General features: G+C 40.0%; 1 protein-coding gene across 3 annotated transcripts in view; it reads left to right on the forward strand.

The window, feature by feature from the left end:
* ANKRD11 (ankyrin repeat domain containing 11) overlaps positions 1-22,429 on the forward strand; it is a 1,020,931-nt gene that overhangs the window by 637,393 nt on the left and 361,109 nt on the right. For all 3 annotated transcript variants that reach the window (XM_053690514.1, XM_053691658.1, XM_053691096.1), the window contains exon 7: positions 1,421-1,567. In XM_053690514.1, the coding sequence (XP_053546489.1) occupies positions 1,421-1,567 (147 nt within the window). The remainder of the gene's footprint in view (positions 1-1,420; positions 1,568-22,429) is intronic.

A 22,429-nucleotide genomic window follows, 5' to 3' on the forward strand; every position in this document is an offset into this window, starting at 1 on the left:
GAGTCTATTTTTGGGAGAAAGTGGTGCCTTCTGTTTAAGCGCCTGCCTTGTCCCTCCCTTCTTCCGTGTCCTATAGCTTTGGTATTGGTATCCCACAAGTAATGGATGAATCCGTGGACTGGATACACCTTTCAAGAGAAAACAAAATTTATGCTTACCTGATAAATTTGTTTCTTGTAATTTTGACCTTTCTATCCCTTAAACAAATTGACCTCAACTAATTGTCTTAAGTAGGATTTTAGGTATAAATGTAGTAAAGGACTGACTAGGAAAATATTTAGCCTTTGCTAAGGGACCTGTGTGTGATGTAGGATATAATACAACATCATTTAGTACAAATAAAAAGCATTTTAATATTTTTAAAACATTAAAGGGACAGGAAACACCAAATTTTTCTTTCATGGTTTGGATAGAACATAAAATTTTCCAATTTACTTCCGTTATATAATTCACTTTGTTCTCTTGTTATCCTTTGATAAAGGAACAACATTGTACTACTGGCAGAACACATTTAGTCAATCAACCCAGAGGCAGAATTTTTTTTCACTTTCTGTGATGAGATTTCTTTTTTTAGTGAAAATTTTTCTGCAGGCCATTTTTAAATAAAATTCAATTTTAAATTAGGCAGTTACACTAAAGCACTAGTTCAATTGCAATGTGTTGGTTAACTAAAGAATAAAACCATTTTTAAACGTTTTATAATATAGTTCAGTAGTTAAAAATTGCGTTGCAAATTTGCTGCAGACAAACTAAATTATAAAATGTTTCTTGAATAAATTTGTTGCCTTTTCTCTTGATCTAACATAGAAATGTAGTAATAAAAAGATGCAATTCTCATAAGAACGTCTTATATTCAGAATAAACAGCTTTGCAGACTGGGAAAGGCTAGGGGAGTGTTTGAAAAAAGCCAGTTAATAATCAATGCACTGCTGCTTTACAGTGCTACTGCATATTTGTCTGTTAACTTCAAACAACACTTTTCTCTTGATGCACTGGAACAGTGCAGCCAGAACACAGCTCTGTTTGAAGAATAGAGCTGCAAAATTAAAGGACTAAGTCTAACAGTTCCTGCATGTGTTCTGTTCTTTCTGCAGACATGCTGCATTTTCTGCGATGACTTCTCAGATCACTGTATGTTCTGCCTTGGGGCCAATCAAAAAAAAAAATGTGTGCAGGAACCAATTAGCAGCAACTCCCACTGGTGTAGGATATGTGTGTATTCTTTTTCAATAAGGGTTACCATGAGAACAACGCATATTTGAAAATAGAAGTGAATTTAAAAGTATCTTAAAATTACATGCTCTATCTGAATCATTCAAATTTAATTTTGACTTTCCTATCCCTTTAAATCGCCTTTTATTGGTCTGCAATATGTTATATCTTTGATAGGTTGGGTATTAATGAACATTTTTTTTTGCAGGTTGGACTGCATTACATGAAGCATGTAACCGGGGTTACTATGATGTTGCAAAACAGCTTCTTGCTGCAGGTGCAGAAGTAAATACCAAGGGTTTGGATGATGACACCCCTTTGCATGATGCCTCAAACAATGGCCACTATAAGGCAAGTATTATTATGTATGTAGAATCTGGAAAAGTGGCACCTGACTGTTTTACATTATTTCTGTAGAAAATTTTAGCTTAAAACATGATGTAAATTTTTTTTAAAAAAAATTACAATTCAAATATAGTATTATCCACTGCTTGCCCAGCTTCAAGTACATTATGGAATTAAGCAATATATAGTCTTTTAAAGGATACTATGAAGCTTACCTTAATTCATTGAATATACAATTTTTCTCTCTCACTGTACTAGAAACATATAAGGACTATTACATATATTTTACCTGATGGCAAAGTAGTTAGAAATGCCTCCGGAAGTCTATGGAGGTGTGATGTTTCTTTCATGTAATTAGCAAGAGTCCATGAGCTAGTGACGTATGGGATATACATTCCTACCAGGAGGGGCAAAGTTTCCCAAACCTCAAAATGCCTATAAATACACCCCTCACCACACCCACAAATCAGTTTTACAAACTTTGCCTCCTATGGAGGTGGTGAAGTAAGTTTGTGCTAGATTCTACGTTGATATGCGCTCTGCAGCAGGTTGGAGCCCGGTTTTCCTCTCGGCGTGCAGTGAATGTCAGAGGGATGTGAGGAGAGTATTGCCTATTTGAATTCAATGATCTCCTTCTACGGGGTCTATTTCATAGGTTCTCTCTGTTATCGGTCATAGAGATTCATCTCTTACCTCCCTTTTCAGATCGACGATATACTCTTATATATACCATTACCTCTACTGATTCTCGTTTCAGTACTGGTTTGGCTTTCTACTACGTGTAGATGAGTGTTCTGGGGTAAGTAAGTCTTATTTTCTGTGACACTCTAAGCTATGGTTGGGCACTTTTATATAAAGTTCTAAATATATGTATTCAAACATTTATTTGCCTTGACTCAGGATGTTCAACGTTCCTTATTTCAGACAGTTTCATATTTGGGATAATGCATATGAATTTATCATTTTTTCTTACCTTAAAAATTGACTTTTCTCTTGTTAAGTGTGTTCAGTCCACGGGTCATCCATTACTTATGGGATATATTCTCCTTCCCAACAGGAAGTTGCAAGAGGATCACCCAAGCAGAGCTGCTATATAGCTCCTCCCCTCTCATGTCATATCCAGTCATTCTCTTGCAACCCTCAACAAAGGAGGAGGTCGCGAGAGGAGCTGGAGTTTTTACTTAATTATTCTTCAATCAAAAGTTTATTTTAAATGGCACCGGAGTGTGCTGTTTTTCTATCTCAGGCAGTATTTGGAAGAAGAAACTGCCTGCGTTTTCTATGATCTTAGCAGGCGTAACTAAGATCCACTGGCTGTTCTCGACATTCTGAGGAGTGGGGTAACTTCAGAAAATGGGAATAGCATGCGGGGTCTCCCGCAAATGAGGTATGTGCAGTACAATATTTTCTGGGAATGGAATTGACTAAGAAAACACTGCTGTTACCCGTATGATGTAAGTACAGCCTTAAATTCAGTAGTAGTGACTGGTATCAGGCTGATAAATGTATGCACAGTAGAGTTATTTTCTAGCGACTAGAATTTGACTGAAAAAATACTGTTAATACTGATATAATGTGTGAGCCTTAACTGCAGTAGAAGCGACTGGTAGCAGGCTTAGTAATAACTTTACACAGCATCTGAAATGTTGTTTTTTAAAACTTTTACTGGCATGTTAATCGTTTTGTGAGGTACTTTGGTGATGAATCTTTTTGGGCATGATTTTTTTCCACATGGCTAACGTATATTTCTGCATAGAAACCGTTATATCAGGTCTCCCACTGTTGTAATAGGAGTGGGAGGGACCTTTTTTAGCGCCTTGTTGCGCAGTTAAAATTCTAGCACAGTCTTCCTGCTTCTTCCTCTTTGATCCAGGACGTCTCCAGAGAGCTCAGGGATCTTCAAAATTCGTTTTTGAGGGAGGTAATCAGTCACAGCAGACCTGTGACAGTGTGTTTGACTGTGATAAAAGCGTTAAATCTTAGTTTGATATTTTGGGTACTGAGGGGTTAATCATCCTTTTGCTAATGGGTGCAATCCTCTGCTAATTAATACATTTAAAGAATTGTTGACTATAACTGAACTAGTTCTTTGTTATTCAATTGTGTTTTTTTAAAAAAGCGCTGCAGCGTTTTTTATATTGCTTGTAAACTTATTGAAGTAATTTCCAAGCTTGCTAGCTTCATTGCTAGTCTGTTTAAACATGTCTGATACAGAGGAATCTGCTTGTTCATTATGTTTAAAAGCCGATGTGGAGCCCAATAGAAATATGTGTACCAATTGTATTGATATTACTTTGAATAAAAGTCAATCTGTACCGATAAAGAAATTATCACCAGACAACGAGGGGGAAATTATGCCGTCTAACTCTCCTCACGTGTCAGTACCTTCGTCTCCCGCTCGGGAGGTGCGTAAGATTGAGGCGTTAAGTACATCAAGGCCCTTACAAATCACTTTACATGATATGGCTAATGTTATGAAAGAAGTATTATACAACATGCCCGAGTTAAGAGGCAAGCGCGACAGCTCTGGGTTAAGGACAGAGCGCGCCGATGACATGAGAGCCATGTCTGATACTGCGTCACAATTTGCAGAACATGAGGACAGAGAGCTTCATTCTGTGGGTGACGGTTCTGATTCGGGGAGACCGGATTCAGAAATTTCAAATTTTAAATTTAAGCTTGAGAACCTCCGCGTGTTGCTAGGGGAGGTGTTAGCGGCTCTGAATGATTGTGACACGGTGGCAATCCCAGAGAAATTATGTAGGCTGGATAAATACTATGCGGTACCAGTGTGTACTGACGTTTTTCCTATACCAAAGAGGCTTACAGAGATTATTAGCAAAGAGTGGGATAGACCCGGTGTGCCTTTTTCCCCTCCTCCGATATTTAGAAAAATGTTCCCTATAGACGCCACCACACGAGACTTATGGCAGGCGGTCCCTAAGGTGGAGGGAGCAGTTTCTACTTTAGCCAAGCGTACCACTATCCCGGTGGAGGATAGCTGTGCTTTCTCAGATCCAATGGATAAAAAATTAGAGGGTTACCTTAAGAAAATGTTTGTTCAACAAGGTTTTATATTACAGCCTCTTGCATGCATTGCGCCTGTCACTGCTGCAGCGGCATTCTGGTTTGAATCTCTGGAAGAGGCGATTCGCACAGCACCATTGGATGAATCTTTGAGCAAGATTAGAACCCTTAAGCTGGCTAATGCGTTTGTTTCGGATGCCGTAGTGCATTTAACCAAACTTACGGCTAAGAATTCCGGATTCGCCATACAGGCGCGCAGAGCGCTATGGCTTAAATCCTGGTCAGCAGATGTAACTTCTAAGTCTAAACTACTAAACATTCCTTTCAAAGGGCAGACCTTATTCGGGCCTGGCTTGAAGGAAATTATTGCTGACATTACTGGAGGTAAGGGCCACACCCTTCCTCAGGACAGGGCCAAATCAAAGGCCAAACAGTCTAATTTTCGTGCCTTTCGTAATTTCAAGGCAGGAGCAGCATCAACTTCCTCCGCTCCAAAACAGGAAGGAACTACTGCTCGTTACAGACAGGGTTGGAAAGGCAACCAGTCATGGAACAAGGGCAAGCAGGCCAGAAAGCCTACTTCCGCCCCTAAGACAGCATGAAGACAGGGCCCCCTTTCCGGAGACGGATCTAGTGGGGGGCAGACTTTCTCTCTTCGCCCAGGCTTGGGCAAGAGATGTACAGGATCCCTGGACGTTGGAGATTATATCTCAGGGATACCTTCTGGATTTCAAAACTTCTCCTCCACAAGGGAGGTTTCATCTGTCAAGGTTATCAACAAACCTAGTAAAGAAAGAGGCATTTCTACAATGTGTACAAGACCTCTTAGTGATGGGAGTGATCCACCCAGTTCCGCGAACGGAACAGGGGCAAGGGTTTTATTCAAATCTGTTTGTGGTTCCCAAGAAAGAGGGAACTTTCAGACCAATCTTAGACTTAAAGATCTTAAACAAATTCCTAAGCGTTCCGTCGTTCAAGATGGAAACCATTCGGACCATCCTACCCATGATCCAAGAGGGTCAATATATGACCACAATGGACTTAAAGGATGCCTACCTTCACATACCGATTCACAAAGATCATTATCGGTACCTAAGGTTTGCCTTTCTAGACAGGCATTACCAGTTTGTTGCTCTTCCCTTCGGGTTAGCTACGGCCCCGAGAATTTTTACAAAGGTTCTGGGCTCACTTCTGGCGGTACTAAGACCACGAGGCATAGCGGTGGCTCCGTACCTAGACGACATTCTGATACAAGCGTCAAGTTTTCAAAATGCAAAGTCTCATACAGAGATAGTTCTAGCATTTCTGAGGTCGCATGGGTGGAAAGTGAACGTGGAGAAGAGTTCTCTGTTACCACTCACAAGGGTCCCTTTTCTAGGGACTCTTATAGATTCTGTAGAGATGATTTACCTGACGGAATCCAGGTTATCAAAGATTCTCAATGCTTGCCGTGTCCTTCACTCCATTCCAAGCCCATCAGTAGCTCAGTGCATGGAAGTAATCGGCTTAATGGTTGCGGCAATGGACATAGTGCCTTTTGCGCGCCTACATCTCAGACTGCTGCAACTATGCATGCTAAGTCAATGGAACGGGGATTACTCAGATCTGTCCCCTTTGCTAAATCTGGACCAGGAGACCAGAGATTCTCTTCTCTGGTGGTTGTCACGGGTTCATCTGTCCAAAGGAATGACTTTTCGCAGACCAGATTGGACGATTGTAACAACAGATGCCAGCCTACTAGGCTGGGGAGCAGTCTGGAACTCCCTGAAGGCTCAGGGATCGTGGACTCAGGAGGAGAGACTCCTCCCGATAAACATTCTAGAATTAAGAGCAATATTCAATGCTCTTCTAACTTGGCCTCAGTTAGCAACACTGAGGTTCATCAGATTTCAGTCGGACAACATCACAACTGTGGCTTACATCAATCATCAAGGGGGAACCAGGAGTTCCCTAGCGATGTTGGAAGTCTCGAAGATAATTCGCTGGGCAGAGTCTCACTCTTGCCACCTGTCAGCGATCTACATCCCAGGCGTGGAGAACTGGGAGGCGGATTTTCTAAGTCGACAGACCTTTCATCCGGGGGAGTGGGAACTTCACCCGGAGGTATTTGCTCAACTGATTCGTCGTTGGGGCAAACCGGATCTGGATCTCATGGCATCTCGCCAGAACGCCAAGCTTCCTTGTTACGGATCCAGGTCCAGGGACCCGGGTGCGGTGCTGGTAGATGCACTAGCAGCCCCTTGGGTTTTCAACATAGCTTATGTGTTTCCACCTTTTCCGTTGCTATCTCGACTGATTGCCAGGATCAAACAGGAGAGAGCATCAGTGATTCTGATAGGGCCTGCGTGGCCACGCAGGACCTGGTATGCAGACCTAGTGGACATGTCGTCCTGTCCACCATGGTCTCTACCCCTGAGGCAGGACCTTCTAATCCAGGGTCCTTTCAACCATCCAAACCTAATTTCTCTGAGGCTGACTGCTTGGAAATTGAACGCTTGATTCTATCAAAGCGTGGGTTTTCGGATTCTGTTATTGATACATTAATACAGGCTCGGAAACCTGTTACCAGAAATATTTACCACAAGATATGGCGTAAATATTTATATTGGTGTGAATCCAAGAGTTACTCATGGAGTAAGGTTAGGATTCCTAGGATATTGTCTTTTCTACAAGAGGGTTTAGTTCCGCTACTTCGCTAAAGGGACAGATTTCTGCTCTGTCTATTCTTTTACACAAGCGTCTGGCAGAGAATCCAGACGTCCAGGCTTTTTGTCAGGCTTTGGCTAGGATTAAGCCTGTGTTTAAAACTGTTGCTCCTCCGTGGAGCTTAAACTTGGTTCTTAAAGTTCTTCAGGGTGTTCCGTTCAGGGTGAACCCCTTCATTTCATTGATATTAAGCTTTTATCTTGGAAAGTTCTGTTTTTGATGGCTATTTCCTCGGCTCGAAGAGTCACTGAGTTATCTGCCTTACATTGTGATTCTCCTTATCTGATCTTTCATTCAGACAAGGTAGTCCTGCGTACTAAACCTGGGTTTTTACCTAAGGTTGTTTCTAACAGGAATATCAATCAAGAGATTGTTGTTCCATCGTTATGTCCTAATCCTTCTTCAAAGAAGGAACGTCTTTTGCATAATCTAGACGTGTTCCGTGCCCTGAAGTTCTACTTACAGGCAACTAAAGATTTTCGACGAACTTCTTCTCTGTTTGTCGTTTACTCTGGACAGAGGAGAGGTCAAAAGGCTTCGGCTACCTCTCTCTCTTTTTGGCTTCGTAGCATAATACGCTTAGCCTATGAGACTGCTGGACAGCAGCCTCCTGAAAGAATTACAGCTCATTCCACTAGAGCTGTGGCTTCCACCTGGGCCTTTAAGAATGAGGCCTCTGTTGAACAGATTTGCAAGGCTGCAACTTGGTCTTCACTTCATACTTTTTACAAATTTTACAAATTTGACACTTTTGCTTCTTCGGAGGCTGTTTTTGTGAGAGGTTCTACAGGCAGTGGTTCCTTCTGTTTAATGTTCCTGCCTTGTCCCTCCCATCATCCGTGTACTTTAGCTTTGTTATTGGTATCCCATAAGTAATGGATGACCCGTGGACTGAACACACTTAACAAGAGAAAACATAATTTATGCTTACCTGATAAATTTATTTCTCTTGTAGTGTGTTCAGTCCACGGCCCGCCCTGTCTTTTTGAGGCAGGTTCTAAATTTTAAATTATAACTCCAGTCACCACTGCACCCTATAGTTTCTCCTTTCTCGTCTTGTTTCGGTCGAATGACTGGATATGACATGTGAGGGGAGGAGCTATATAGCAGCTCTGCTTGGGTGATCCTCTTGCAACTTCCTGTTGGGAAGGAGAATATATCCCATAAGTAATGGATGACCCGTGGACTGAACACACTACAAGAGAAATAAATTTATCAGGTAAGCATAAATTATGTTTTTTTCCTGTGGGCTGTTAGGCTCGCGGGGGCTGAAAATGCTTCATTTTATTGCGTCATTCTTGGCGCGGACTTTTTTGGCGCAAAAATATTTTTCTATTTCCGGCGTCATACGTGTCGCCTCAAGTTGCGTCATTTTTTTGACGTTTTTGCGCCAAAAGTGTCGGCGTTCCGGATGTGGCGTCATTTTTGGTGCCAAATAATGTGGGCGTCTTTTTTTGGTGCTAAAAAATATGGGCGTCATTATTATCTCCACATTATTTAAGTCTCATTATTTATTGCTTCTGGTTGCTAGAAGCTTGTTCACTGGCATTTTTTCCCATTCCTGAAACTGTCATTTAAGGAATTTGATCAATTTTGCTTTATATGTTGTTTTTTCTATTACATATTGCAAGATGTCCCAGATTGACCCTGAGTCAGAAGATACTACTGGAAAATCACTGCCTGGTGCTGGATCTACCAAAGTTAAGTGTATCTGCTGTAAACTTGTGGTATCTGTTCCTCCAGCTGTTGTTTGTAATGAATGTCATGAAAAACTTGTTAATGCAGGTAATATTTCCTTTAGTAATACTACATTACCTGTTGCTGTTCCATCAACATCTAATACTAGTGTTCCTGTTAACATAAGAGATTTTGTATCTAAATCCATTAAGAAGGCTATGTCTGTTATTCCTCCTTCTAGTAAACGTAAAAGGTCTTTTAAAACTTCTCATTTTTCAGATGAATTTTTAAATGAACATCATCATTCTGATAGTGGTTCCTCTGTTTCAGAGGATTCTGTCTCAGAGGTTGATGCTGATAAATCTTCATATTTATTCAAAATGGAATTTATTTGTTCTTTACTTAAAGAGGTTTTAATTGCATTAGAAATAGAGGATTCTGGTCCTCTTGATACTAAATCTAAACGTTTAAATAAGGTTTTTAAATCTCCTGTAGTTATTCCAGAAGTTTTTCCTGTCCCTGATGCTATTTCTGAAGTGATCTCCAGGGAATGGAATAATTTGGGTAATTCATTTACTCCTTCTAAACGTTTTAAGCAATTATATCCTGTGCCATCTGACAGATTAGAGTTTTGGGACAAAATCCCTAAAGTTGATGGGGCTATCTCTACTCTTGCTAAACGTACTACTATTCCTACGGCAGATAGTACTTCCTTTAAGGATCCTTTAGATAGGAAAATTGAATCCTTTCTAAGAATAGCTTACTTATGTTCAGGTAATCTTCTTAGACCTGCTATATCTTTAGCGGATGTTGCTGCAGCTTCAACTTTTTGGTTAGAAGCTTTAGAGCAACAAGTAACAGATCATAATTCTCATAGCATTGTTAATCTTCTTCAACATGCTAATAACTTTATTTGTGATGCCATCTTTGATATCATTAGAGTTGATGTCAGGTATATGTCTCTAGCTATTTTAGCTAGAAGAGCTTTATGGCTTAAAACTTGGAATGCTGATATGGCTTCTAAGTCAACTTTGCTTTCCCTTTCTTTCCAGGGTAATAAATTATTTGGTTCTCAGTTGGATTCTATTATCTCAACTGTTACTGGAGGGAAAGGAACTTTCTTTCATGTAATTAGCAAGAGTCCATGAGCTAGTGACGTATGGGATATACATTCCTACCAGGAGGGGCAAAGTTTCCCAAACCTCAAAATGCCTATAAATACACCCCTCACCACACCCACAAATCAGTTTTACAAACTTTGCCTCCTATGGAGGTGGTGAAGTAAGTTTGTGCTAGATTCTACGTTGATATGCGCTCCGCAGCAGGTTGGAGCCCGGTTTTCCTCTCAGCGTGCAGTGAATGTCAGAGGGATGTGAGGAGAGTATTGCCTATTTGAATGCAGTGATCTCCTTCTACGGGGTCTATTTCATAGGTTCTCTGTTATCGGTCGTAGAGATTCATCTCTTACCTCCCTTTTCAGATCGACGATATACTCTTATATATATCATTTCCTCTACTGATTCTCGTTTCAGTACTGGTTTGGCTTTCTACTACGTGTAGATGAGTGTCCTGGGGTAAGTAAGTCTTATTTTCTGTGACACTCTAAGCTATGGTTGGGCACTTTTATATAAAGTTCTAAATATATGTATTCAAACATTTATTTGCCTTGACTCAGGATGTTCAACGTTCCTTATTTCAGACAGTCAGTTTCATATTTGGGATAATGCATATGAATAAATCATTTTTTCTTACCTTAAAAATGTGTCTTTTTCCCTGTGGGCTGTTAGGCTCGCGGGGGCTGAAAATGCTTCATTTTATTGCGTCATTCTTGGCGCGGACTTTTTTGGCGCAAAACTTTTTTTCTGTTTCCGGCGTCATACGTGTCGCCGGAAGTTGCGTCATTTTTGACGTTTTTTTTGCACCAAAGGTGTCGGCGTTCCGGATGTGGCGTCATTTTGGCGCCAAAAGCATTTAGGCGCCAAATAATGTGGGCGTCTTTTTTGGCGCTAAAAAAATATGAGCGTCACTTTTGTCTCCACATTATTTAAGTCTCATTATTTTGTGCTTCTGGTTGCTAGAAGCTTGTTCTATGGCATTTTTTTCCCATTCCTGAAACTGTCATTTAAGGAATTTGATCAATTTTGCTTTATATGTTGTTTTTTCTATTACATATTGCAAGATGTCCCACGTTGAAGCTGAGTCAGAAGATACTTCTGGAAAATCCCTGCCTGGTGCTGGAGCTACCAAAGCTAAGTGTATCTGCTGTAAACTTTTGGTATCTGTTCCTCCAGCTGTTGTTTGTACTGTTTGTCATGACAAACTTGCTAATGCAGATATTTCCTTTAGTACTGTTACATTACCTGTTGCTGTTCCGTCAACATCTAATACTCAGAGTGTTCCTGATAACATAAGAGATTTTGTTTCTAAATCCATTAAGAAGGCTATGTCTGTTATTCCTCCTTCTAGTAAACGTAAAAAGTCTTTTAAAACTTCTCATTTTTCAGATGAATTTTTAAATGAACATCATCATTCTGATACTGATATTGGTTCTTCTGATTCAGAGGATTCTGTCTCAGAGGTTGATGCTGATAAATCTTCATATTTATTTAAAATGGAATTTATTCGTTCTTTACTTAAAGAAGTCCTAATTGCATTAGAAATTGAGGATTCTAGTCCTCTTGATACTAAATCTAAACGTTTAGATAAGGTTTTTAAATCTCCTGTAGTTTTTCCTGTCCCTGGTGCTATTTCTGAAGTAATTTCCAGGGAATGGAATAATTTGGGTAATTCTTTTACTCCTTCTAAACGTTTTAAGCAATTATATCCTGTGCCATCTGACAGATTAGAATTTTGGGACAAAATCCCTAAGGTTGATGGGGCTGTCTCTACTCTTGCTAAGCGTACTACTATTCCTACGGCAGATGGTACTTCCTTTAAGGATCCTTTAGATAGGAAAATTGAATCCTTTCTAAGAAAAGCTTACTTGTGTTCAGGTAATCTTCTTAGACCTGCTATATCTTTAGCGGATGTTGCTGCAGCTTCAACCTTTTGGTTAGAAGCTTTAGCGCAACAAGTAACAGATCATAATTCTCATAGCATTATTATTCTTCTACAACATGCTAATAATTTTATTTGTGATGCCATCTTTGATATCATTAGAGTTGATGTCAGGTATATGTCTCTAGCTATTTTAGCTAGAAGAGCTTTATGGCTTAAAACTTGGAATGCTGATATGTCTTCTAAGTCTACTCTGCTTTATGGCTTAAAACTTGGAATGCTGATATGTCTTCTAAGTCTACTCTGCTTTCCCTTTCTTTCCAGGGTAATACATTATTTGGTTCTCAGTTGGATTCTATTATCTCAACTGTTACTGGAGGGAAAGGAACTTTTTTACCACAGGATAAAAAATCTAAAGGTAAATTTAGGTCTAATAATCGTTTTCGTTCCTTTCGTCACAACAAGGAACAAAAGCCTGATCCTTCATCCTCAGGAGCGGTATCAGTTTGGAAGCCATCTCCAGTCTGGAATAAATCCAAGCCTTTCAGAAAACCAAAGCCAGCTCCCAAGTCCACATGAAGGTGCGGCCCTCATTCCAGCTCAGCTGGTAGGGGGCAGATTACGTTTTTTCAAAGAAATTTGGTTCAATTCCGTTCACAATCTCTGGATTCAGAACATTGTTTCAAAAGGGTACAGAATTGGCTTCAAGATAAGGCCTCCTGCAAAGAGATTTTTTCTTTCCCGTGTCCCAGTAAATCCAGCGAAGGCTCAAGCATTTCTGAAATGTGTTTCAGATCTAGAGTTGGCTGGAGTAATTATACCAGTTCCAGTTCTGGAACAGGGGCTGGGGTTTTATTCAAATCTCTTCATTGTACCAAAGAAGGAGAATTCCTTCAGACCAGTTCTGGATCTAAAAATATTGAATCGTTACGTAAGGATACCAACATTCAAAATGGTAACTGTAAGGACTATCCTGCCTTTTGTTCAGCAAGAGCATTATATGTCCACAATAGATTTACAGGATGCATATCTGCATATTCTGATTCATCCAGATCACTATCAGTTTCTGAGATTCTCTTTCCTAGACAAGCATTACCAGTTTGTGGCTCTACCGTTTGGCCTAGCTACAGCCCCAAGAATTTTTACAAAGGTTCTCGGTGCCCTTCTGTCTGTAATCAGAGAACAGGGTATTGTGGTATTTCCTTATTTGGACGATATCTTGGTACTTGCTCAGTCTTCACATTTAGCAGAATCTCAGAATTTCAGATAGATTCAGTGTCCATGACTCTGTCTTTGACAGACAAGAGACGTCTAAAGTTGATATCCGCTTGTCGAAACCTTCAGTCACAATCTTTCCCTTCGGTAGCTTTATGCATGGAAATTCTAGGTCTTATGACTGCAGCATCGGACGCAATCCCCTTTGCTCGTTTTAACATGCGACCTCTTCAGCTCTGTATGCTGAACCAGTGGTGCAGGGATTACACAAAGACATCTCAATTAATATCTTTAAAACCGATTGTACGACACTCTCTGATGTGGTGGACAGATCACCATCGTTTAGTTCAGGGGGCTTCTTTTGTTCTTCCGACCTGGACTGTAATTTCAACAGATGCAAGTCTGACAGGTTGGGGAGCTGTTTGGGGGTCTCTGACAACACAAGGGGTTTGGGAATCTCAGGAGGTGAGATTACCGATCAATATTTTGGAACTCCGTGCAATTTTCAGAGCTCTTCAGTCATGGCCTCTTCTAAAGAGAGAATCGTTCATTTGTTTTCAGACAGACAATGTCACAACTGTGGAATACATCAATCATCAAGGAGGGACCCACAGTCCTCTGGCTATGAAGGAAGTATCTCGAATTCTGGTATGGGCGGAATCCAGCTCCTGTCTAGTTTCTGCGGTTCATATCCCAGGTATAGACAATTGGGAAGCGGATTATCTCAGCCGCCAAACGTTACATCCGGGCAAATGGTCTCTTCACCCAGAGGTATTTCTTCAGATTGTTCAAATGTGGGGACTTCCAGAAATAGATCTGATGGCCTCTCATCTAAACAAGAAACTTCCCAGGTATCTGTCCAGATCCAGGGATCCTCAAGCGGAAGCAGTGGATGCATTGTCACTTCCTTGGAAGTATCATCCTGCCTATATCTTTCCGCCTCTAGTTCTTCTTCCAAGAGTAACCTCCAAGATTCTGAAGGAATGCTCGTTTGTTCTGCTGATAGCTCCAGCATGGCCTCACAGGTTTTGGTATGCGGATCTTGTCCGGGTGGCCTCTTGCCAACCGTGGACTCTTCCGTTAAGACCAGACCTTTTGTCGCAAGGTCCTTTTTTCCATCAGGATCTCAAATCCTTAAATTTAAAGGTATGGAGATTGAACGCTTGATTCTTAGTCAAAGAGGTTTCTCTGACTCTGTGATTAATACTATGTTACAGGCTCGTAAATCTGTATCTAGGGAGATATATTATAGAGTCTGGAAGACTTATATTTCTTGGTGTCTTTCTCATCATTTTTCCTGGCATTCTTTTAGAATTCCGAGAATTTTACAATTTCTTCAGGATGGTTTGGATAAAGGTTTGTCTGCAAGTTCCTTTAAAGGACAAATCTCTGCTCTTTCTGTTCTTTTTCACAGAAAGATTGCTAATCTTCCTGATATTCATTGTTTTGTACAAGCTTTGGTTCGTATAAAACCTGTCATTAAGTCAATTTCTCCTCCTTGGAGTTTGAATTTGGTTCTGGGGGCTCTTCAAGCTCCTCCGTTTGAACCTATGCATTCGTTGGACATCAAATTACTTTCTTGGAAAGTTTTGTTCCTTTTGGCTATCTCTTCTGCCAGACGAGTTTCTGAATTATCTGCTCTTTCTTGTGAGTCTCCTTTTCTGATTTTTCATCAGGATAAGGCGGTGTTGCGAACTTCTTTTAAATTTTTACCTAAGGTTGTGAATTCTAACAACATTAGTAGAGAAATTGTGGTTCCTTCATTGTGTCTTAATCCTAAGAATTCTAAGGAGAGATCATTGCATTCTTTGGATGTTGTTAGAGCTTTGAAATATTATGTTGAAGCTACTAAGAATTTCCGAAAGACTTCTAGTTTATTTGTTATCTTTTCCGGTTCTAGGAAAGGTCAGAAGGCCTCTGCCATTTCTTTGGCATCTTGGTTGAAATCTTTAATTCATCATGCTTATGTCGAGTAAAACTCAGCCTCAAAGGATTACAGCTCATTCTACTAGGTCAGTTTCTACTTCCTGGGCGTTTAGGAATGAAGTTTCGGTTGATCAGATTTGCAAAGCAGCAACTTGGTCTTCTTTGCATACTTTTACTAAATTCTACCATTTTGATGTGTTTTCTTCTTCTGAAGCTGTTTTTGGTAGAAAAGTACTTCAGGCAGCTGTTTCAGTTTAAATCTTCTGCTTATAATGTAAACTTTATTTTGGGTGTGGATTATTTTTCAGCGGAATTGGCTCTCTTTATTTTATCCCTCCCTCTCTAGTGACTCTTGCGTGGAAAGATCCACATCTTGGGTAGTCATTATCCCATACGTCACTAGCTCATGGACTCTTGCTAATTACATGAAAGAAAACATAATTTATGTAAGAACTTACCTGATAAATTCATTTCTTTCATATTAGCAAGAGTCCATGAGGCCCACCCTTTTTTTGTGGTGGTTATGATTTTTTTGTATAAAGCACAATTATTCCAATTCCTTATTTTTTATGCTTTCGCACTTTTTTCTTATCACCCCACTTCTTGGCTATGCGTTAAACTGATTTGTGGGTGTGGTGAGGGGTGTATTTATAGGCATTTTGAGGTTTGGGAAACTTTGCCCCTCCTGGTAGGAATGTATATCCCATACGTCACTAGCTCATGGACTCTTGCTAATATGAAAGAAATGAATTTATCAGGTAAGTTCTTACATAAATTATGTTTTTTTACCACAGGATAAAAAATCTAAAGGTAAATTTAGGTCTAATAATCGTTTTCGTTCCTTTCGCCACAATAAGGAACAAAAGCCTGATCCTTCATCCACAGGAGCGGTATCAGTTTGGAAACCATCTCCAGTCTGGAATAAATCCAAGCCTTTTAGAAAACCAAAGCCAGCTCCCAAGTCCACATGAAGGTGCAGCCCTCATTCCAGCTCAGCTGGTAGGGGGCAGATTACGATTTTTCAAAGAAATTTGGATCAATTCAATTCACAATCTTTGGATTCAGAACATTGTTTCAGAAGGGTACAGAATTGGCTTCAAAATAAGGCCTCCTGCAAAGATATTTTTTCTTTCCCGTGTCCCAGTAAATCCAGCGAAGGCTCAAGCATTTCTGAAATGTGTTTCAGATCTAGAGTTGGCTGGAGTAATTATGCCAGTTCCAGTTCTGGAACAGGGACTGGGGTTTTATTCAAATCTCTTCATTGTACCAAAGAAGGAGAATTCCTTCAGACCAGTTCTGGATCTAAAAATATTGAATCGTTATGTAAGGATACCAACATTCAAAATGGTAACTATAAGGACTATCCTGCCTTTTGTTCATCAAGGGCATTATATGTCCACAATAGATTTACAGGATGCATATCTGCATATTCCGATTCATCCAGATCACTATCAGTTTCTGAGATTCTCTTTCCTAGACAAGCATTACCAATTTGTGGCTCTGCCGTTTGGCCTAGCAACAGCTCCAAGGATTTTTACAAAGGTTCTCGGTGCCCTTCTGTCTGTAATCAGAGAACAGGGTATTGTGGTGTTTCCTTATTTGGACGATATCTTGGTACTTGCTCAGTCTTCACATTTAGCAGAATCTCATACGAATCGACTTGTATTGTTTCTTCGAGATCATGGTTGGAGGATCAATTTGCCGAAAAGTTCATTGATTCCTCAGACAAGGGTAACCTTTTTAGGTTTCCAGATAGATTCAGTGTCCATGACTCTGTCTCTGACAGACAAGAGACGTCTAAAATTGGTTTCAGCCTGTCAAAACCTTAAGTCTCAATCATTCCCTTCGGTAGCCTTATGCATGGAAATTCTAGGTCTTATGACTGCTGCATCGGACGCGATCCCCTTTGCTCGTTTTCACATGCGACCTCTTCAGCTCTGTATGCTGAACCAGTGGTGCAGGGATTTCACAAAGATACATCAATTGATATCTTTAAAACCATTTGTACGACACTCTCTGACGTGGTGGACAGATCACCATCGTTTAGTTCAGGGGGCTTCTTTTGTTCTTCCAACCTGGACTGTGATTTCAACAGATGCAAGTCTGACAGGTTGGGGAGCAGTTTGGGGGTCTCTGACAGCACAAGGAGTTTGGGAATCTCTGGAGGTGAGATTACCAATCAATATTTTGGAACTCCGTGCAATTTTCAGAGCTCTTCAGTCATTGCCTCTTCTAAAGAGAGAATCGTTCATTTGTTTTCAGACAGACAATGTCACAACTGTGGCATATATCAATCATCAAGGAGGGACTCACAGTCCTCTGGCTATGAAAGAAGTATCTCAAATTCTGGTTTGTGCGGAATCCAGCTCCTGTCTAATTTCTGCGGTTCATATCCCAGGTATAGACAATTGGGAAGCGGATTATCTCAGCCGCCAAACGTTACATCCGGGCGAATGGTCTCTTCACCCAGAGGTATTTCTTCAGATTGTTCAAATGTGGGGACTTCCAGAAATAGATCTGATGGCTTCTCATCTAAACAAGAAACTTCCCAGGTATCTGTCCAGATCCAGGGATCCTCAAGCGGAAGCAGTGGAACCTTGGAAGTATCATCCTCCCTATATCTTTCCGCCTCTAGTTCTTCTTCCAAGAGTAATCTCCAAGATTCTGAAGGAATGCTCGTTTGTTCTGCTGGTGGCTCCAGCATGGCCTCACAGGTTTTGGTATGCGGATCTTGTCCGGATGGCCTCTTGCCAACCGTGGACTCTTCCGTTAAGACCAGACCTTCTGTCGCAAGGTCCTTTTTTCCATCAGGATCTCAAATCTTTAAATTTAAAGGTATGGAGATTGAACGCTTGATTCTTAGTCAATGAGGTTTTTCTGACTCTGTGATTAATACTATGTTACAGGCTCGTAAATCTGCATCTAGGAAGATATATTATAGAGTCTGGAAGACTTACATTTCTTGGTGTCTTTCTCATCATTTTTCCTGGCATTCTTTTAGAATTCCGAGAATTTTACAGTTTCTTCAGGATGGTTTGGATAAAGGTTTGTCTGCAAGTTCCTTGAAAGGACAAATCTCTGCTCTTTCTGTTCTTTTTCACAGAAAGATTGCTAATCTTCGTGATATTCATTGTTTTGTACAAGCTTTGGTTCGTATAAAACCTGTCATTAAGTCAATTTCTCCTCCTTGGAGTTTGAATTTGGTTCGGGGGGCTCTTCAAGCTCCTCCGTTTGAACCTATGCATTCATTGGACATTAAATTACTTTCTTGGAAAGTTTTGTTTCTTTTGGCCATCTCTTCTGCTAGAAGAGTTTCTGAATTATCTGCTCTTTCTTGTGAGTCTCCTTTTCTGATTTTTCATCAGGATAAGGCGGTTTTGCAAACTTCTTTTCAATTTTTACCTAAGGTTGTGAATTCTAACAACATTAGTAGAGAAATTGTGGTTCCTTCATTATGTCCTAATCCTAAGAATTCTAAGGAGAAATCATTGCATTCTTTGGATGTAGTTAGAGCTTTGAAATATTATGTTGAAGCTACTAAGAATTTCCGAAAGACTTCTAGTCTTTTTGTTATCTTTTCCGGTTCTAGGAAAGGTCAGAAGGCCTCTGCCATTTCTTTGGCATCTTGGTTGAAATCTTTAATTCATCATGCTTATGTCGAGTCGGGTAAAACTCCGCCTCAAAGGATTACAGCTCATTCTACTAGGTCAGTTTCTACTTCCTGGGCTTTTAGGAATGAAGCTTCTGTTGATCAGATTTGCAAAGCAGCAACTTGGTCTTCTTTGCATACTTTTACTAAATTCTACCATTTTTATGTGTTTTCTTCTTCTGAAGCAGTTTTTGGTAGAAAAGTACTTCAGGCAGCTGTTTCAATTTGATTCTTCTGCTTATAATTTCAGTTTTTTTCATTACAAGATTTAAACTTTATTTTGGGTGTGGATTATTTTCAGCGGAATTGGCTGTCTTTATTTTATCCCTCCCTCTCTAGTGACTCTTGCGTGGAAGATCCACATCTTGGGTAGTCATTATCCCATACGTCACTAGCTCATGGACTCTTGCTAATTACATGAAAGAAAACATAATTTATGTAAGAACTTACCTGATAAATTCATTTCTTTCATATTAGCAAGAGTCCATGAGGCCCACCCTTTTTTGTGGTGGTTATGATTTTTTTGTATAAAGCACAATTATTCCAATTCCTTATTTTTTATGCTTTCGCACTTTTTTTCTTATCACCCCACTTCTTGGCTATTCGTTAAACTGATTTGTGGGTGTGGTGAGGGGTGTATTTATAGGCATTTTGAGGTTTGAGAAACTTTGCCCCTCCTGGTAGGAATGTATATCCCATACGTCACTAGCTCATGTACTCTTGCTAATATGAAAGAAATGAATTTATCAGGTAAGTTCTTACATAAATTATGTTTTTTACATCATTTGTTTTCTTTTCTCTGTCCAATTTCAATAAAATAGAGAATTTATTTTCCATCTAAAGGGGAGGAGAGTCCACTGCTTCATTCATCACTTGTGGGAATTAAGAACCTGGCCACAAGGAGGAGGCAAAGACACCCCAACCAAAGGCTTAAATGTTTCCCCCACTTCCCTCATCCCCCAGTCATTCTTTGCCTTTTGTCACAGGAGGTTGGCAGAGAAGCGTTGTAAGATTCGGAGTAGTCTCTTATGGAGGGTAGTACTCTTCACAGTGGGACTGGAGTTTTAAGTAGTCCTGTCAGCCTCTTAGTGAGAGCATGGGTGAAAGTTGGAGTCCGAAGATGCAGGGGGAGTTCTTCTGCCAAACCATCCCTACTCATATTAACAGCTCCTTAAAGGTACACTGAATTTTTTTCTTTTCGTGATTCAGATAGAGCATGCAAATTTAAGCAACTTTCTATTTTACTCCTATTATCAATTTTTCTTTGTTCCATTGCTTTCTTTATTTGAAAAAGAAGGCATCTAAGCTATTTTTTTGGTTCAGAACCATGGAAAGCACTTGTTTATTGGTGGGTGAATTTATCCACCAATCAGCAAGAACAACCCAGTGTGTTCACCAAAAATGGGCCGGCACCTAAACTTACATTCTTGCATTTCAAATAAAGATACCAAGAGAATAAAGAGAATTTGATAATAGGAGTAAATTAGAAAGTTACTTAAAATTACATGCTCTCTCTAAATCATGAAAGAAAAAAAATAGGGTTCAGTGTCCCTTTAAGCAATCAGCGTTGACTAGTTTCGCTGCCTGCTTTTCTTCTCTCAAGTCCATGTCAGGAGCGATGCTACTAACCTGTCACAGTTGAAGGGCCGTGTTCCTTTCTTTCATGTAATTGGCAAGAGTCTATGAGCTAGTGACATATGGGATATACAATCCTACCAGGAGGGGCAAAGTTTCCCAAACCTCAAAATGCCTATATATACACCCCTCACCACACCCACAATTCAGTTTTACAAACTTTGCCTCCTATGGAGATGGTGAAGTAAATTTGTGCTAAGATTTCTATGTTGATATGCGCTTCTCAGCATTGTTGAAGCCCGATTACTCTGAGTACAGCGAATGTCAGAGGGACGTGAAGGGAGTATCACTTATTGAATACGATGATTTCCCTAACGGGGGTCTATTTCATAGGTTCTCTGTTATCGGTCGTAGAGATTCATCTCCTACCTCCCTTTTCAGATCGACGATATACTCTCAATTTACCATTACCTCTACTAATAACTGTTTTAGTAATGGTTTGGCTATATGTGGATGAGTGTCTTTTGGTAAGTATGTTTTTTTATTACTTAAGGCACCTCAGCTATGGTTTGGCACTTTATGCATTTATATAAAGTTCTAAATATATGTATTGTACTTATATATGCTATGAGTCAGGTTCATGTATTTCCTTCAGCAGACTGTCAGTTTCATATTTGGGGAATTTAACCCCTTAATGACCACAATGTACCCTGTATGTCACTGGTCGTTAAGGGTTTTTTCAGGACATAATAGCACAAGTCTAGCAAGAACACACTATTAATGCCCTCCCTCCAGCAGGCTTTGTGGAATAGAGCAGTCTCAAAGCTGGTGACAAGACCGCGTTATAAAACAATCAAGTTCCAAAAAAAGGCCAGTGACATACAGGGTACGTCGCTGGTCCTTAAGGGGTTAAACATTTTAAGAAATTTATTTCTTACCTGGGGTTTAGTCTTTTTTTCAATTGACTACTTCTTACTATTGCGGGTGTTAGGCCTGCGGGTGCGTCAAAGGCTAAACTTTATTGCGTCATTTTTGGCGCGAAAATATTTTTGGCGCGAAAAAAATACGTTTATGACGCAACTTCGTCATTTCCGGCATCATACGTGACGCCGAAACCTTTCACACGGCGGCGTCATTAGTGACGTGAGTGTGTCATTTCCGGTTATTTTTGCCGCCAAAAAAGTTTGTTACGTTGTGCGTCATACTTGGCGCCAAATTTTTTCCATTATTTCAATACCCCATTGATGTTTGCCTCTTGCTTTTTTTCTCTATCAGTGGCCTATGCTTTTGCATTTTTTCCCATTCCTGAAACTGTCATATAAGGAAATAGATAATTTTGCTTTATATGTTGTTTTTTCTCTTACATTGAACAAGATGTCCCAATCTGATCCTGTCTCAGAAGTTTCTGCTGGAACATTGCTGCCTGACATTGGTTCTACCAAAGCTAAGTGCATTTGTTGTAAAAGTGTAGAAATTATTTCACCAAATGTCATTTGTAATAGTTGTCATGATAAACTTTTACATGCAGATAGTGTTTCCATCAGTAATAGTACATTGCCAGTTGCAGTTCCTTCAACTTCCAATGTGCATGATATACCTGTAAATTTTAAAGAATTTGTTTCTGATTCTATTCTGAAGGCTTTGTCTGCATTTCCACCTTCTAATAAACGTAAAAGGTCTTTTAAAGCTTCACATTTAGCTGATGAAATTTCAAATGACTAACAACATAATTTATCCTCTTCTGATGAGGATCTATCTGAGACAGAAGATCCTTCCTCAGACATTGACAAATCTACTTATTTATTTAAAATAGAGTATATGCGTTCTTTATTAAAAGAAGTGTTAATTACTTTGGATATTGAGGTAACCAGTCCTATTGACGTTCAGTCTAATAAACGTTTAAATGCTATTTCTCCAACATAGGTGTGTCCGGTCCACGGCGTCATCCTTACTTGTGGGATATTCTCTTCCCCAACAGGAAATGGCAAAGAGCCCAGCAAAGCTGGTCACATGATCCCTCCTAGGCTCCGCCTACCCCAGTCATTCTCTTTGCCGTTGTACAGGCAACATCTCCACGGAGATGGCTTAGAGTTTTTTAGT

This window comes from Bombina bombina, chromosome 1, assembly GCF_027579735.1.
Source record: "Bombina bombina isolate aBomBom1 chromosome 1, aBomBom1.pri, whole genome shotgun sequence".
Taxonomy (NCBI): Eukaryota; Metazoa; Chordata; class Amphibia; order Anura; family Bombinatoridae; genus Bombina; species Bombina bombina.